The 19734-nt window shown below is 38.3% G+C and overlaps 1 protein-coding gene across 1 annotated transcript; it reads left to right on the top strand.

Moving 5' to 3' along the window:
* Positions 1 to 6888: 6888 nt before the first annotated feature.
* LOC122738824 (mannose-binding protein C-like) lies at positions 6889 to 7717 on the top strand. The gene is given in 5 exon segments (XM_043980733.1): positions 6889 to 6913; positions 6916 to 7409; positions 7411 to 7477; positions 7480 to 7569; positions 7572 to 7717. Coding segments are annotated over 5 exon segments (822 nt in total).
* The last annotated feature ends 12017 nt before the right edge of the window (positions 7718 to 19734 follow it).

Raw genomic sequence — 19734 nt, forward strand, 5'->3', positions numbered from 1 at the left:
ACCTCCAGAGTAAGATGGGTAGTCAAATGTCCAAACTCACAATAAAGAGCTAGGAAATAAATGGTCAGATGCTGAAGGGCAGGGAAAAATAGATTCTAGTCTTGTCATGGTAGGCATTTCTGCTCTCAAACCATGGAGGAAGCATGAATTCTTCCCTTTTGGCTGACGGAGAAATAGTGGTTTGTTTGGAAACTCCTTGAGGGAAGGCCTTGTCTTTTTTTTTTTCTGGTGAGGCAAGTGGGGTTAAGTGACTTGTCCAAGGTCACACAGCTAGTAAGTGTTAAGTATCTGAGGCCGGATTTGAAATCAGCTACTCCAGAATCCAGAGCTGGTGCTCTATCCACTGTGCCATCTAGTTGCCCCAGGCCCTGTCTTTTGACTCTGTTTTACTCCCCATCATTTAGCACAGTGCCTGCCACATAGTGAGCACATAAATATTGATTGATTGGTTGAAGAAGAATCCATTAGTCTTACAAAGTATATACAGACAGGGCTCATCCTCTCATTTCATGAACAGAATATAATGGGAGCCACATAAATCAGAGCAAGAGGATGAGAATGTAGAACCCAGTAGTGCCAGGATAAAGATCGCAATCATGAATGATGAACCAGATGCCTAAATATTGTTTGCAAGGACATTATTAGTGGACTCAGTGTGTGTGTGTGTGCGTGCGTGTGTGTGCGTGTGTGTGTGTGCGTGTGTTTGTGTATATGTGTTTGTGCGTGTTTAATGCAAAGCGTATACATCAGCCCTTCTCGTTATTTAATTTTCTTTTTGCTTTTGTGTTTGTTTATTCACATTGACAGTACTTATGGTAATATGCCCTTGCCTTTCTTTAACCCCAGTAGAATGTCTGGCAAATAGTGTGTCATTTAAAAAAACTATGTCTGTTGTCTTAACCAAATTAGTCATCATGACCATGCTGAGCCCTACATAGTTCTGTGGACTGAAATCATCCTAAAATCACATAATAGCAAAGGAAGAAAAAAGCAAAATGAGTAGAGTGAAAGGTGTACACTAGACTCGAGAGGAAAAGATATTTTAAACTTAGAGAAAAAATAGGTATGGTTTTATGAAAAGAGACTCTCAATGGAATTTGGCACAGGAGTTCGGAAAGATCTAAAAATGTAATTTTGTCCATGAAATCTGAAATAACCCCAGTGTAAATCCAAAAGAATAATGTGGTCATGAAAATGAACATATATTTTTATTTAAATTATAAAATATTGAAGGGGGGCACTTTAGCAAGAATGAGCACACAGATATGACACAAAATTATAAAGGCAATGTTGGTATGACCAAAACGCATAATGAACCAACACTTGGGGGAGGGGGGACCTCAAGAAAATGAAGTGATTTTTTGAAGTGCGTTTATAACAAAAAAATAAGGAAGGAAAGAATGATGTTACTGCTAAGAAAGATTAAGGAAATTAAAGGAGGAAAAAAGTACTTTCTTTTTAAAAAGCAATGTGTTCCGGGGGCAGCTAGATGGCACAGTGGTTAAAGCGCTGGCCCTGGATTCAGGAGTACCCGAGTTCAAATCCAGCCTCAGACACTTAACACTTACTAGCTGTGTGACCCTGGGCAAGTCACTTAACCCCCATTGCCCCACACAAAAAAAAAAAAAAAACAAACAAAAAAAAAGCAATGTGTTCCAGTAACTAAGCTACGTCCTGGGATTACAAAAACAAAAGCAAAGACAGTCCTTTTCTTTAGCCCACTGACTTACTAATGGGGAAAGAACATGTAAAAGGTAACAGTGGCCAGGGAGGGCTGGTTTTGGTCAGAAAGCTATAGGGATGGTGTTTAGAACCTAAGCGCATAGTCTCTTTTCAGAGACAAGTAAATTACATATCCAGCAGGAAAAGACTTGCAGATGAAATAAATATCACCATCCATAAACTCTGAGAAATTATGGACAAAAGGAGATGTATCAGAACTTTCAGTTGTGGGTAAGCAACTACTTTCATAAGTTTCAAAGAAGGCTTAAAAATGTATTCTAAAAACTAAAGAGGTGGGAACAAGACTATGATTCATGGAAAAAGTAACTCGTAGGTGTATGAGAATTTAAGAAATAGGTGGGAAGGAAGGAAGGAAGGAAGGAAGGAAGGAAGGAAGGAAGGAAGGAAGGAAGGAACGAACGAACGAACGAAGGAACGAAGGAAGGAACGAAGGAACGAAGGAAGCAAAAGATTTCAATTGGTTTGCTGATTTTTTTCCTCTTTTTTATATTCTTTATTATAAGAGATGATTCCCTGGAAGGGGAGGGGAGGGGAGGGATACAGGGGGAAATGTAAATGTTGTAAAATTTAATGATGGTGATAATATCTGTTTAAATAATTTTTAAAAGGAACAGGTAGTCCTCAAGAGCCAAGATAAACTTAATATTAAGCCAAACTAACCTCATTTCTTACCTTAGTCAATGAAAGAAAAGAAAAAAAGAAACACTTGATTCAGAGTTCAAGAATCTGTTGGAATCCTCGTTCTGCTGCCTACTCCCTGTGTGACCTTGGCAAGTCCCTTCCCCTTATGGGGTCTCCATAATGAAATGAAAAGACTAAACAAGATGATCTGCAAGGCCCCTTTGAGTTCTAAATCTATGATCACTGTTTGATATGTTTACGATACTGACAGAAAAGTGGAGTTGACAATGACATGCTTAATCTCAGTAAGGAGTCTGTTGGTGGCTACAGGATCAAGATGAAATTATTCACAAGAGTAGCCATCATGGGGGTGTTTTATAGTTTGCCTTTAATCAAGAAAATCTGAAATGTTGACAAAGCATTCTGAATGTTATTAAATATGTATTATATATATATATATTATGTGTTACATATATATAATATTTTTTCCTCTTGCTTTCTTATATAGCTGAGGAAAAAGAATGGTGAATTTTGTAAAAGTGCTCCCCAGATTCTTTTTTTTTACTCTTTTGACTGTGATTAGACAACACAGAAAGAACTCGAGGGAGCAGGGTTATTTGCTTGGGGAGGTCAGGACTAACCTCTAGTGTGGTGCCAATTTCAGGTAGGATGAGATGATCCATGGTGCTTCAGTCTATTTTTAGGGTCAGACTTGAGAAGTTCTGCCCAAAAGGTGGGAAAACTCAGAACGAGGGAATTAGATGAATCTGATTAACTGATTACACCAGTGCACTCTTTTTGCAAAGGGTCTGATAAACCACTCATGCAGTCACCAAGAGTTTGCTAAGGACTTACTTACTCTGTCTTGAATACTGACTACATGGTAGGGATGCAAAGGAGGGGTCAGGGTATTAAGTAGCTTCTGTCCTCATGTAGCTTTCATTCCATTGGGTGACAAATAACATACACAGATAGGTTGATACAAAATAAATAGGAAGAAATTCAGGGTATGCCAGCTAGGTGGCACAATAGATACATTTCTAGGCCTGAAGTCAGGAAGACATCTTCCTGAGATCAAAGCTGGCCTTAGACATGAATCAGCTGTGTGACCCTGGACAAGTCACTTCACTCTGTTTGCATCAGTTTCCTCATCTATAAAGTGAACTGGAGAATGAAATGACAAACCATTGTAGGATCTTTGTAAAGAAAACCCCAAATGTAGTAACAAAGAGTCATGATTGAAATCACTAAACAACAGCAATGATTCAGGGTACAATAAAAGTAGTGAGTGAAAAGGGAAGGGAGGATCAGGAAAGTGCTCAGGTAGGACATGGAAGTGGAAATGAATCTTGAAGAAAACTAGAGATTCCAAGAAGTACAGGTGACAGACTGCACAGAGACATTGAGAAGGGAGATGGAAAATTATGTGTAAGGGACAGTAAGTAGGCCAGTTTGGCTGGAAAGAAGAGTGTGTAAGGGAAAGTAATGTGATGTCAGTCTAGGAAGAGACTGAAACCTGACTCTGGTGGACTTGAAATGCCAGAAAGAGTTTTGTTGTTGTTGCTGTGCAGTTGTTTCAGTCACATGCAACTCTTCTTAACTCCATTTGGCATTATCTTGGTAAGGATACTGGAGTGGTTTGTCATTTCCTTCTCCAGTTCATTTTACAGGGTAGGAACCTGAGACGAACAGGGTGACTTGCCCAGAGTCTGAGGCCAGATTTGAACTTAGGTATTCCTGATTCTAGGCCTGGAGCTCTATCCATTGGACTACCTGATGCCAGGAAGAGTAATTCATATTTTATCCTAGAAACAATAGAGAGTTGTTGAATCTTCTTGCATAGGATAGTGATGTGGTCAGAACAGTGCTATCAGAATAGAGATGTTCAACACATGGTTGATGGGCTGCATTAGTGGGGCCCAAACAGAATAAAAATTTAATTATAAAATGAGTAAAAGTACAATAAAACATAAATAATATTACATTTTTAAACTAAGTCAATATGTTGACCACAGGGATCCTTACATAGAATTTAATACCCACTCCTCATTTCTACATGAGTTTGCCACCACTGTTGTAATTCAACCATTCCTAATTCATGCATCCTCTAACATCACTAATCTACATTTTCATTTTAAAGTTCACAAAATATTTTTGCAAATACCGTGTCTTTTCTTATATATAATCATCCCTGTGAGAAAAGCATCACTCTTATTATTATCCCCATTTTAGGTAGGGAAATTGAGGTTCCAGTATGTTAAACAACTTGCATATTGAGGTCACATGACTTCTAAGTGTCAGAGGTCAAATTCAAAATAAGGTCTTCCGTAATTCCAAAATCAGAGCCCTTTTCCTAGCAACAGACTCCCAGAGAAATTTCACTTTAACTAGTGGGAGAATTTAAAGGACAGAATGCAAAGTTCACCAATAGAATGTATTCTCCTTGAGAATAGGAATCATTCCATTCTGTGTACAGGTATTGTGATGATTAAAAATTTGAGAGACATAGTTTCTGTATAATTTAATCATTTTGTTACTAAAGTCAATATATTATTAATAAAAGGATGGTCATTGGCCATTCCTCTCAGACCAAAGACAATCATGGTGGCTGGGCTCAGTAGGTGCTTTATCAAACAACAATCAAATATAATTGGTTAGTGTAATTTGGAGATAGGCTATATTAAAATGAAGGGCTATACAATACCACCACCACCCCCAGGGCCTTGGGTATCAATTCAAAGAATGTGTACTCTTTTCTATGGGTGGACTGAATAACCCTTCCCTGGATGGAGAGGCCTTCCAAAAACACAAAAAAGATCTGTCTCTACCCAAGCTTGAGGAGAACACAATGAGCTTCCCCACTCTAGAATCCTTGCAAACTTGGGGTAAGTCTAATCAAGATAAATTGATTCATTGCAATCTTATTTCAAAGAGAAACTGAACCTCTAAAAGTAAGGACTTTGAAAAAAGAAAGAAAGCTCTGAATCTCTCCAAGATATGTTTTTAATAAACATTTATCACAGTATGTATCTGTCCCCTCAGTGCAAGACATAATAAATGTTTTTAAAATGTTTATTGATTGATTAATTGATAAGAAACACTTCTTTTTTTGAGGTCAACTACTGTGGGACTCATTCTTCCTTTGCCCTGGATACCAGTATTTCTATTGATGCAATGGAAAATGCCAGTTGTTTGTTGTTTTTCTATTTTATTATTGAATACTGAGGTAGACTTAACCAGGAAAGATAAATTAACCTATCTCTATGGAGGAATTCAATTTAGCTCTGGCAGGAGTGAGTAGGAGGAATTCTTTGTGATGCTGAGTGCTACAGTGTAATGCAGGAATTTCGGGCTAGGATTTATTTGTTGAAGATTTATAGAATTCAAACAATCTCCAAATGGGAAGGTAATCCTAACCTCTTCTAGCTCAACTCCTATGTAAATAAGGATACCTGGAGGAACCTTATCTCCAGCAGAGTCATCCTGTCTCTATTTTAGGACAGGAATTACATGGCCACCTTTGGAAAGTTTTGGTCAGTATTCTTTCAATACCTGACATTATAGCTTCATGGGTTTTCAGCTTCAGGAAGTAATAATAGAATTTATTTCAAGAATATTAGTTTAGGTGGCAGACCTTATTCCTAATCCTCAAAGGAATTAAAGTCCTCCCCAACCCAAAATAATATTAAGTTCCTCAAATAGTCAAAGATGGGGCAGGATTTTAAAATCAAGAATTACAACCCTCAATTGATAAATGGCCAAAGCATATAAATAGGCAATTTTCAGAGGAAGAAATCAAAGATATGAATAGTTATATAAAAATGCAACAAATTGGTAAAGATTCAAGAAATTCAAATTAATACAACTCTCTCTCTCTCTCTCTCTCTCTCTCTCTCTCTCTCTCGCTCTCGCTCGCTCTCGCTCGCTCTCGCTCTCGCTCTCTTGCTCTCTCCTGCTCTCTCCTGCCCTCTGTTGCTCTTTCCCTCTCGCTCTTTTTCGTTCCCAAACCTCGTGTTGGTGGTAGAAAGAAAAGGAGAAGAAGGAGGCCAGGCTGAACCCTAGAGTAGATAGGTTTCTTTCTTAACTTTCTGAACTCCACATGTTCTCTCTGTACTCTTTAATAAATGCTCAGTTCCAAAAACTGGTGCTTCTGATGCTTCTAACTTATAAGTAAAGCCTAGCTAGTTTTTACCCCACACTGGGGGAAGAACAAAGATGACCACACATTAGATTTTAAATGTCACATGTGACAGCGTCTACCATCTCTCACAATTAATTCTAAAGTTCTCTACAGAGACCTTAAGAGTGTCCTTGTATTGCTTCTTCTGCCCTCCATAGCCTTCCAAACACTGAGCTCGTTCTGGCAATGTATGCCACAACCTCACCATCTATGTGTACATCCCCAGAAAGTATGTTGCCAACAATTAATGTTTTGACTTTTGGCTTACTGGATCAACTAGAGTCATTCAGATTGTTCACCTCTAGGGTCTACCCAAAGGTGGAAGTAAATAGCAGGTTTGAAGGATGGTTGTTTTTTCCTGGTTCCCACTCCTCTCTTCATCATGGTAAAGACTGACTACTCAGAGCCAATTTTGAATGAGAGGACTGAGCAGATCTGCTGCTCCCTGGTCTCTTGCAGTACCCCTGGGGAAAATGGGGCTCCTGGAAAAGATGGAAGAGATGGGCTCAAGGAAGAAAAGGGAGAACCAGGCCAAGGGCTCAGAGGTATCCAGGGCCCTCCAAGGAAAATTGGGCCTCCAGAGCAACCAGGCTCACAGGGGACTCCAGGACTACCAAGATTGAAAGGAGATAAAGGAAACAGCTCAATTTCTTTGAATAATCAGTCAACCTTGGAAAGAAAAATCCAGGACCTTGAAACGCAACTGGAAAACATCAATAAGTCTTTCCTCAAATTGGTCTCAGCCTCACACAAACATATCCAGACACTTCAAGCTCAAGTATACAGGAACAAAAATCTTCTGACCTTCTCCTTGGGCAAAAAGCCTGAGGAAAAACTCTTTGTAACCAATGGAGAAAAAAAACACTTTTGACAGAGTGAAAATTCTTTGTGAGCAATTTGGGGCCACCATTGCAACCCCGAAGAATGCAGAAGAAGCAAAGCTATCCAGACTCTGGCAAAAGACACCCCTGCTTTTCTGGGCATCACAGACAAAGTACAAGAAGGACAGTTTGTATACATGGCAGGAGAAGAGTTACCTGCACCAATTGGAAGAAGAATGAACCCAATAATTTTGGATCTGGGGAAGACTGTGTATTATTTCAGGGTGATGGATTATGGAATGATATAGGCTGTACATCTTCCCATCTTGCTGTCTGTGAATTACTTGCCTAAAGGAATACCTTACTATAGATTAAATGTTGAGCCCTTTATGACTCCATATCAATGATGCCAGAAACAAATGCTAGAACCCTGTACACTTACAGTTCAGTTGCCATGTTCTGTATGGAAACACATAATCATACCTAACTTACTCTTTTTTTAGGCAATGGGGGTTAAGTGACTTGCCCAGGGTCACACAGCTAGTAAGTGTCAAGTGTCTGAGGCCCAGATTTAAACTCAGGTACTCCTGAATCTAGGGCCGGTGCTTTAAACACTGTGACATCTAGATGCCCCCCAACTTTCTCTTAAAAAAAAAACAAAAAACAACTCTGAGGTACCACCTCACAGGTCATTAGATTGAAAGAGTTGAAGATAAAAAGAAAATGTCAAGTGCTGGAGAGGCTGAGGGAAAATAGGTACTTTGATGGTGGAGCTGTGAACTATCCTAACCATTGTGGAAAGCATTTTGGAACTATGCCTCAAAAATTTATTGAACTCTGCTTACCCTTTAACTCAGTAATACCACTATTAAGTCTATGCCCCAAAGAGATCAAAGAAAGAGAAAAGGGACCTATATGTACAAAAATGTTTCTAGAAGCTCTTTTTGTGATGGCAAAGAATTGGAAACTGAAGGAATGCCCATCAATTGGGGGAAGCTGAAGTCATGATATATGAATGTGATGGAATGCTATTGTGCTGTAAGAAATAATGAAGGAGATGCTTTCAAAGAAAATTTTGAAGACTTGTATAAACGGTTGTAAAGAGAGATGAGTAAAACCAGGAGAACAATTTATACAATAACAAACAATATTGCAAAGATAAACTATGAAAGATTTAGTAACTGATCAACACAATGACCAAACATGATTCCAAAGGATTTATGATGAAACATTATACAGCTCCAGATAGAGAACTGATGGACTCAGAGGCAGACTGAAGTATATATTACTTTCTTTCTTTGTTTCTTTCTTTGTTTCTTTGTTTCTTTCTTTGTTTCTTTGTTTCTTTCTTTGTTTGTTTGTTTGTTTCTTTCTTTCTTTCTTTCTTTCTTTTTCCTTTCTTCCTTCCTTCCTCCCTTTCTTCCTTCCTTCCTTCCTTCCTTCCTTCCTTCCTTCCTTCCTTCCTTCCTTCCTTCCTTCCTTCCTTCCTTCCTTCCTTCCTTTCTTTCTTTTGAGGAAATATGACTAATATGGGAATCAGTTATGCATTTCTATACATATTTTAATGAGTTTTGTTTTTCATGTCTTCTCAAGAAGTGAGGAAGGGACACGGGAAAGAATTTAGAACTGAAAATTATAAAAATTGAATTTTCAAAAATGCTACACTTAGTTCACTGCTGTTGAAGAGAGAATCCTTGCTGAAGGTGGGCAGGTCTGTGTCTGTGATCACTCCAAGATGTACAACATTCAACAAACTTGAGCTCTTCTTCAAGACTCACAATTTACCTGGAATGTTGAACATCAGGATCCTACTGAGAAGATCCAATGTCACCATCATAGCCCTCTTACTGTATATAGGGCTCAGCTACAGGGAGACAAATCTTAAAAGTTGGTCAGTTTTATCTAATCCCTAACTAGGCTGGGACATGATCAGGTCATAGGACCCCTGGCAAAATATAGAGATACTCTGTTTGAGGTTGATTTGTGTCATGACACATGATCAGAGCCCAGGACTATGGTTCAACTGAGATTGCAGCCAGGATCACAAATTTCATGTTATTAACCATGAATATATGAATTATAATAAGACTTGTCACTTATATAGCACTTTAAACTTAAAACACAAACTCCCTATCCCCAATGACATTTTTGGGTATTCTGTAACTACATATTTAATTCCTTGAAGTCAATTCACTTCATAACTAATATAGCCTCTAACCATAAAAAATGTTTTTGTGTTTTTTCCTTTCTTTTAACTGTAGAAATAAGTAGTATAGGTTCTTTAGGATTCTGATAATACCTTAACTTTTATAATGTAATGACAGAAAGTTATTCCCTTTCTTTTAGGCACTGATTAATGCAAATACATTAGCACTTATTCCCAAAGCTAATGGATACATTATAGTAACAACAAAATGTCATCTGGATTCTAGATTCAAGTGGCTAAAGAAAGACAAACTGAAAATCAAATTCAATTAAGACTATATTGGATTTCCATATTCATGATTATCGATTTGGGGGATACTTAATGGATTAAAATACTGAAATAATTTACTTGTATCTAGGAAATTATTTTAAAAATATAGGGTAACTTTGTTACATAGTCAAAAGTGTGATATGGAACTGCAGAAGTTATATAGTGGTAGTCACAGTGAGATTGTTATATATTCTGTCAGTGTAAAAAGGTACATGGCAAGAAGTAATGGTGTTAAATATAGCATCATTTCACAGGGTGTTGCCTACAATAACACTTCCAGATGTCACTTAGTACTACATAATGTGTCACTTATAATAACATAAAATGGTATTAGCTAACAGTGTAACAGTATGACAAAGTACCAGATGTAATAATTGTATTTCAAAATTGCAGCTTTCTATTTGTGCAGAATAGTGTTATAAAGTGTTGCACATTTAAAATATAACTAAAACAATCTTAACATCTAGGATTTGTGTAATACTTTAAGGTATTCAGAGCTTTTTGGAGATGTTATCTCATTTGATCCTCAAAACAAGCCTCAGAAGCAGGTGCTATTATTATTGACATTTTAGAGATAAGGAAACCAAGGCTGAAAGAAGTTAGGTAACTTGTCTAGCATCCCACAGCTAGGAAGTGGGTGGAGTAGGATTTAAACTCAGTTCTTCTAGGTTTCAGTTGCACAGAACAGTGCTAAATACACATATACACAACAACAACAACCCCAATGATTTTTAAAATCAGGCCACCTAGGTTTGAATCTTGGCATATCCCTTTACCTGTGCACTTGCCTTATCATCTCTAGAACTGGAAGATTAGGGGCAGCTAGATGGCACAGTGGTTAAAGCACTGGCCCTGGATTCAGGAGTACATGAGTTCAAATCTGGCCTCAGACACTTGACACTTACTAGCTGTGTGACCCTGGGCAAGTCACTTCACCCCCATTGCCTGCAAAAATAAAAAAAAGAAGAACTGGTGGATTGGACTAAATTATCTTTTAAAGTCCTGCTCATTTCTTTGATACCATGGAAAACTTCTGAATTATAAGAATTTTCTAACAATGATATGGAAGATCCAAACCAGAAGTGACTTCCCCATCATTAAAAGTATTCAAATAGAGTGTGGGTGGCTACTTGTGGTTTTTTTTTTTGTTTTTTGTTTTTTGTTTTGGGTTTTTTTGTTTGTTTGGGGGGAGGGGTTGGTGGGGCAATGAAGGTTAAGTGACTTCCCCAGGGTCACACAGCTAAGTGTCAAGTGTCTGAGGTCATATTTGAACTCAGGTCCTTCTGAATCCAAGGCCAGTGCTTTATCCACTGTGCCACCTAGCTGCCCCCTGGGTTCATGTTTGGACTAGATAAACTCTTCCATATCTTCCAATATTGTGAATGATTCACAGCCCTAGCTGGTTGGAAGGGATATAGGAGAACTGGACAAATGCAGGTTGAGGGATATGGATGAATGGAAAAGAAAAAGAAGAGGCAAGGGAAGGGAAGGGAAGCCTAGTTTGAGGAAATGCTATGGAAGCTATCAATATAATCAAACCTCATAATTCTCTTGAGCACAAAAGAAATTTTCCTAAGGCACACATGTGGCCAAGTCATGCCCCTGATTAAACTTATTTGGTAGAATCACTGTTTCTAGGATAAAATATAAATGACTTGGTTGACATTCAAATCCCTACAACCTCACACTGACTGATACCGCCTTTTCCACTACTACATTTTCCATACTACAGCTGTATAATGACAATGGTGATAATGATGGTCATGATGTTATTAGAATAATAATAATAGTTGACATTTACTATGGGCCAAGCATTGTGCTAAGTGCTTTGCAATTATTATATTATTTGATCCTCACAACAACATTGATAGGTAAGTGTTATTATCCCCATTTTTCAGATGAGGAAACTAATTCAAACAGTTTGAGTGAGTTGCCCAAGATCACACAGCTAGTAAGTTTGTGAAGTCAGATTTGAACTTAAGAAAATGAGTTTTCCTGACTCCAGTCCCACATAACTGTCCTAGGTACACAATACCACCTAAATTCCTTGAACTCAGATCTTTCTGACTCCAGGCCAAGCATTCTATCCCCTGTGCCACCTAGATGTCCCCTTTCTACCACTACTAGCCTTATTTCCAGTAGTACCCTTCAAGTAATCACCATTTCAACCAACATGGTCTAGATGTTCCTGGAATTTTCACTGTATCTGTGCATTTGACCTGATTTTCACCAGGCTTGTTTACACTGTGACTTCATCTCCACCTCTCAGAATCCTCCTCTTTCTTCAAGGCTTAGCTCAGGTGACACCTATTCCATGAATCCTTCCCTGATCTTTCTCAATTAGTAATGCTCTTTCCTTTCTCATGAGATCCTCCATTGGCTTATTGGTCTACATGATATAGCTCAACTTATGCTGGAACATAGAGAAACTCATGGTAAAATCTGAAGTTCTGTAGGTCCTGCTGGAAACGCTGAGACAGGGATTGATTGAATTAGCCCTGGAACAGAACAAGGTCAGTGTAGGGACTAAGAGTAGAGGCAGCTGGGTGCAAGGTTGGTTTTTGTTTAGTAAGGGGCAAATCCAGAAGTAGCAGCAAAGTGACTTGGCTATAGTCTCACAGTCAGGGGAGGTAGAAATGTTCAAGCAGGTTCTCTGAATGGAGCCTAAAGCTGGGGCTGTAGATATGGCCAGAACTATCTCCTGATGGATGCCCTTCCTGATAAAATTCCTGAAAAGTGTGATAAAAAGTTTTAACAGTCTGTTAGCTCTTTTTTTAAGGACCACCCTTTCGAGGAGGAGACCAACGGCATGAGCTACACAGGCCAGTTGGCCTGCTGAGCACTCGACTTCCGGGGTGTGAGCTTAAAAGGCAAGGAGAGAATGGAAGTGGGGGCTCTTTCCTGCTCTGCTGGTCCCCTGTCTGCGCTGCGCAGACAGACGCTGACTAGAGTTTGACTCGACCCGGCTCGCGATTAGCAGCACGCGCTTGACAAGGTCTCTCTCTCTCTCCCCAAAGGTGGCCTTGGGCTTTTGGTGAGTTTTATACAGAATATAGGCTAAGTTTAGATTTAAGACTATTTGTTTTGTATTTCTACTTTCCTATCCCTCTAATCAACATCACCTGGTAACTACCACACAATAAAAGCTCTAACTAGAAAACCAGAAGCTTCTTCCATTTACTAATCTGGGAGATAAATTAAGGGAAAAGTTACAGAGGGGAGATTTATGATCTAATATCCAATTTTTAAATCTCACAAAAGGAGAGTGTGGCTAGAATACACCACACTTGCTGCTCTGGTGTTTATTGCTTCTTGTGATCTGGGAAAGGACAAGAAATTCCCAATTCCCCCTCCTCACGTTTGCCTGCAACCAGCAGACATTTTTCTGTATGATGTGACTACACACACACACACACACATACATAGATGCACATATATACACATGCATATATGCATATACACAAACATATACATGCATACATTCATATATACACATACATATTTATATACATACATATACACATATGTTTGCATCTGTGTGTGTCTGTATATCTGTATGTTTGTGTATAAATGTATATATATGCACACATCCATATACAAATATATACAAATATAATATGTACATATTACATGTGCATATATACACAAACACACATAATATGTGTATATAAATATATAATATATAATTATAACACATATATAATTCACAATTATATATATACACATATATAATATGTATGTGTCTATTATGTTGACTCAGGATCAATCATCTCCCTAAATTATATAAACATATTTACAGATTAAAGGAGATATTACCCTTTCCTAGAATTCAAAGTCCTCTAAACTGCTCCAGAAATAGGGGTAAAACAAGGGTATGGACCAAGCAAAGGTCAGTCCAAGTTCATAAGTGAAGAAGGAGTTGTTATTCTTGTTGCACTGTGGTATTTCCTCAGCAGAATGTAAACTTCTGGAAGGCAGGATTATTTGTTTTCATTTTTGTATCCCAAGTGTTTAGCTCAGTGTCTTACATTTGGTAGATACTTAACAAATATTAGCTGAATTGAATTAAAAACCAATTGTCAATCCAGTTCCTTCCCCCATCCTTCTTCTTCTTCTTCTTCTTCTTCTTCTTCTTCTTCTTCTTCTTCTTCTTCTTCTTCTTCTTCTTTTTCTGAGAGAGAGAGAGAGAGAGAGAGAGATGGATGAAGAAATTTAGGTACTTGGTTGCATCACAAAGATAGGTTTTTGAGGTAGGATTTTTTTTTAGTGAGGCAATTGGGGTTAAGTGACTTGCCCAGGGTCACACAGCTAGTTAAGTATTAAGTGTCTGAGGCCGGATTTGAAATCAGGTACTCCTGACTCCAGGGCCGGTGCTCTATCCACTGCACCATCTAGCTGCCCTTGAGGTAGGATTTTAATCCAGCATCTCTGATTACAAACATTTAGGGATTTTATTTTCCTCTTCATCAATTCCATGTCCAGGAACCAAACAGCCAATGCAGTGGAGTGGATAGATCATCAAATGTAACGTTAGGAAGACTCGAGTTCAAATTCCTCCGAAACCATTTATTAACTTTGTAATCCATAGCTAGGCAATCAACAACTCTGGGCCTCAATTTCCTCTTCTTTAGAATGAAAGAGTCTAAAGGAATCTTATAGGGTATGTAGTCTAATACTCTCTTTTTACAGAGGAAAAGGTGAGGTCCATGAAAGTCATCTGACTTTCCAAGGAACACATAGTGAGTTAAGTGGCAAAGCAGGGATCCAAGTCAGGGCCTCTAACACTTTATTGAGTACATTCCCCCTTGCACCATGCTGTATAAGGTGTTTTCTAAATTTGAGAATCTATGACATCATCATTCCCTAAGGAACAACCTCCTGGGTAGACCTTCAGTTGTCAGGTTATTAAAATGTACAGTGCATCATATTTGCTTGTTTCCATTCTGCTAGTTATATTTAGCAACTTTCCCCCTCTATGTTGGGTATTTTTGCACCTGGGCCAAAAGGATGTTTAGCTTTCCTATAAACACCACCATGGTACCTGAGAGAAATTAAATTGGATTCAGCCAGACTCCCTTATCTTCCCTGCTAGGCTGGGTCCCTGAGTGTTCCAGGATCACAGCAGCTGTACCTATAAGTAACTTCCATGGAATTCTAAATGATGAGTTAATACCTGTTATTTTGTATTCCCACATATTTCATATAGATATCAACTTATCTTCCTTGTGAATCTCTCATTTTTCATAGGATCATGCAATTAGAGCAAGAAGGGGCCTTAGAAGTCATCCAATATAACCTGTTTTTAATGAGGGAAGACGTCCCATTGGTTGGACATATCTTGGATATAGGTTGACCTAGATGACAGCAAAAGTTCCTTCCAACTCAAAAATGTGATTCTACTCCACAGAAGTATGTGACCCTCCATACCCAGAATTATTTCCACAGAACTAATTTTTTTTTTATGGCTGGGGAGAAAACAACACCAACACCAACCAATGAATCTAACCCACCATAAAAAGACGTTTTCTTTATCATACTATTCACCTGATTCTCCATAGTGCATATGTGCTTTCCACAGCATTTTCTATGGAGTATGAACTATTTTTACTTGTTTGTTTTCATGTGTGATTTTTTCATAAATATCACTTAAAAGAGAAACCAGTCAGCCCTCCAGCTGCCCATACTGCAGATTAAAGAATTTACCATTCTCAGTTCTTCAAAGCTATGTTTCATCCCTTGTATTTACCCTCTCAGTGACTCTGAGAATAGGTTATAAGAAGAGAAGCTATAGCCTAGGTGTGCCACCCTATTTTGAGTCCTGCTGCCTTGAGAGAGGTTATGGGTAGAATATGATAGCCACCTAAGGTCCCCTGATGTTGGCATCAAAGATTAAGCATTCCAGGGTAGCAGAATGTCCTCAATTACTGCACATCTTAGAGTCTGAGGAGGAAGACAAATTTCCTGATGACCCATGAAGAGGGTAGTGGGAAAGGGAAGGGATTAAGCATTTCTATAATTCCTACTATGTGTCAGTTAGGTGGTACAAGAGGCAGCTAGGTGGTTCAATAGATAGAGCATCAGGACTGAAGTCAGGAAGATATGAGTTCAAATTTAGCCTCACACTCGCTGTGTGACTAGGCAATTCACTTAACCCCAATTGCCTCAGTTACTCATCTGTAAAATAAGACACACTGGAAAAGGAAACGGCAATCCAAATCCAGTACCTTATAACAAAAACCCCATGGATGCTGTCCATGGGGTCATGTAGACTCAGACATACCTGAAAAAGGCACCAACAATAACTATGTTCCAGACACTTTGCTCAGTGCTTTAAATTTATTTAAAATTTAAAATCATTATCTCATTTGATCCTTATAGGTGCTTATATTTGATTTGATCCTTATAGGTGCTATTATTATCCTCCTTTTATAGTTGAGGAAACTCAGGTAAACAGAGGTTCATTGACTTGTCCAAGTTCACCCAGCTTGTAAGTGTTTCAGGCTGAACTTGAATTCACATCATCCTGACTTCAGGCCTGGTGCTCTTTGCACTGGAACATGTGGTGACCTTAAGAATTAAACTGCCTACAATGCTAAACTTAGTATGAGGAAGATGATCAAACACCCCCTCAGAGAGCTGATACATTCATGAACCTTGGTAAGTCCCTTAAGTACTCTGTGCCTCAGTTTATTTACCTGTATATGAGGGATTTGGATTCCATAACTTCTAATGCCCCTTCTAGCTCAAAGCTGATTATTAACTGCCTATTGAATTCTGCACAATCCTGTTTCAGACCTTTGCAAACTTAGCCTCCTGCACACAGTAGGCCTTCCTCTTACTTTACTTGGAAGAAAAGAGATCATTCTACCTAAATTCCCTCTATCATAGTCATTTCTGAAAGCTAACTAATCAAAATGCCCTGAAATAATTTCTTATCTGAAAGCAAGAGATCCTGAGGGTCTTCTACAAGTCTAAGCTGTCTACTCACTGTCCTGATTTCTCTTGACAAATCCCTTTACTAGCGTACACTCTACCCTTCTCCCTTTCCCTAGGTTTCATCCCTTCTCTCTGTTTCTCTGACTGACTGTCTCTGTCTCTATCTCTCTCTGTCTCAAACTGGCTCTGTCTCAGTTTTGCTCACTTTTTATCTCTCTTCTCTGTCTCTTATCTCTGTCTTTCTCACTGACTATCTGTTTCTCTCTCTTTGTCTCTATGTTCCTCCTTGTCTCTCTCTGTCTCTATTGCTCACTACCTCTCATATCTCTTTCTCTGTCTCCTGTCTCTCTCTGTCTCTCTCTGTCTCTTTCTTTGTGTCTCTCTGTCTCTCCATGTCTCTTTCTGTCTGTCTCTATTTCTCTCTCTGTCCCTCTCTTTTTCTCTTTGTCTCTCTCTGTCTCTCTCTGTCTCTCTCTGTCTCTCTGTCTCTCTGTCTGTCTCTCTCTCTCTCTCTCTCTCTCTCTCTCTCTCTCTCTCTCTCTCCACCTCCTCCTAATCATTTTCTAAAATGCAATGGGAAGCAGATGAGCTTTTAGTCCAAGTCATATAAGCATGTACGGAATGAATTGGAGATTTCTATCCTAGAGAAAAGAAAACTCAGTAGGTCCATGACAGCCACTTTTAAGTATCTGAAGGGCTGTCATGTTGAGAAGAGATGAGGATTATTACATTTTTCCCTTGAAGGCAGAACTAGGAGTCATGGGCAGATGTGTTACAGGCACAGATTTACTTTTGAGGTAAGGAAAACCCTACACTGAGAGCTGTCCGAACCTGGGTAGTAAGTGTTACCTCATTAGAGGTCCTCATCAATTGGTTATATTAACACTTTCCAGGTATGCAACAGTGTGTATTCTATAGATGTATAGGTTTGAGGAGATATTTATTGAGTTATCTTGTGATAATCCTGTTCTGTGATTCCCTTCCTCACTCTACCCAACTTCTCTATAGAGTGGCCCCCTGTGAGAAAATAATGGGATTTGGCAGATACTCAAAGGCTAAGGACTTTGAACTCAGCATGGACTTCAAGTCCAGTGAACCAAAGGATTTGGATGACACTAACCAATCAGCTTGAAGTAGTGTGTAAGGACCGCCTCTGCTCCAGACCTATAAAAAGCTTACACACTCAGTTTGCTGGGGCAGATTGTGGTTGAAGCAGGCTGGGGTGGAGGACTTGAGGAAGAACCACACCAAGCTGGCCTCTTTTTTTTTTTACTTTCTGAACTCCCCACGTGTTCTCTTTTTACTAATACATAGTATGCTTTAATAAATGCTTAATGTCCAAAGACTGGTGCTAAAGCTTATAATTTAAGGTAACCATACATTTAGATTTTAAACATCATATCCCATTGCCTGTCTTCATCCCTTAACTGATTTCTGGTTATACCACTCTATTGAAAATGTACTCTTATAGGCCAATTTCCCTAATGAATATTGATACAAAAATCATAAATAAGATATAAGCAAGGAGATTACAGCAAGTGATCACCAGGATAATATACTATGACCAGATGGGATTTATACCTGGAATGCAAGACTGTTTCAACGTTAGGAAAACTTTCAACATGATCAATCGCATCAATAAGAAAACTAACCCAAATCATAGGATTGATTATCTCAATAGATGCAGAGAAAGCTTTTGACAAAATACAGCACCTATTCCTAATAAAAAACACCAGAGAGCATAGGAATAGGTGGAGCTTTCCTTAAAACAATCAGTGTGTACCTAAAACCATCAGCAAACATTATATGTAATGGAGATAAGTTAGAGGCCTTCTCAGTAAGATCAGGGATGAAATAGGGATGTCCGTTATCACCTCTATTATTTAATATTGTACTAGAAATGTTAGCTTTAGCAATCAGAGAAGAAAAAGAAATTAAAGGAATTAGAATAGGAAAGGGGGAAACAAAACTACCACTCTTTGCAGATGATATGATGGTATACTTAGAGAATCCTAAAGAATCAATAAAAATTGCTTGAAACAATGAAAAACTTTAGAAAAGTTGCAGGATATAAAATAGATCCACATTAAATCATCAGCATTTCAATTCATGACCAACAAAATCCAGCAGGGAGAGATAGAGAAATTCTATTTAAAGTAACAATAGACAATATAAATCACTTGGCAGTCTACTAGCCAAGACAAGCCCAGGAACACTATGAACATAATTACAAAACACTTTACACACAAATCAAATCAGATCTAAATAATTGGGAAAAAATCAATTGCTCATGGATAGGATAAGCTAATAAAATAAACATGACAATTCTACCTAAATTAATTTACTTATTCAGTGCCATACCAATCAGAATACCTAAAAATTATTTTGTAGAGTTAGAAAAAATAATAACAAAATTCATCTGGAAAAACAAAAAGTCAAGAATATCAAGGGAACTAATGAAAAAAATGCATAGGAAGGTGGGCTAGCTGTACCAAATCTGAAGCTTTACTATAAAGCAGCAGTCATCAAAACTATTTGGTCCTGCCTAAGAAATAGAGTGTTGGATCAATGGAATACGTCAGGCACAGGAGACATAGTAGTAAATGACTTTAGTAATCTACTGTTTGCTAAATCCAAAGACTCTAGCTTCTGGAAAAGGAACTCAATATTCAACAAAAACTGCTTGCAAAACTGGAGGATAGTATGTCAGAAACTAAGCATAGATCAACATCTTTTACCTTATACTAAAATAAGTTCAAAATGAGTACATGATTTAGACATAAAAGGTGATACCATAGGTAAATTAGGAGAGGAATGAATGATTTATCTCTCAGATTTATGGAAAGGAGAACAATTTATGACCAAACATGATAGAGAATATTATGAAATGCAAAATGGATGATTTTGATTACATTAAATTAAAAAGGTTTTGTACAAACAGAAGCAGTGCATCCAAA

This window comes from Dromiciops gliroides, chromosome 2 (assembly GCF_019393635.1).
Source record: "Dromiciops gliroides isolate mDroGli1 chromosome 2, mDroGli1.pri, whole genome shotgun sequence".
Lineage (NCBI taxonomy): Eukaryota > Metazoa > Chordata > Mammalia > Microbiotheria > Microbiotheriidae > Dromiciops > Dromiciops gliroides.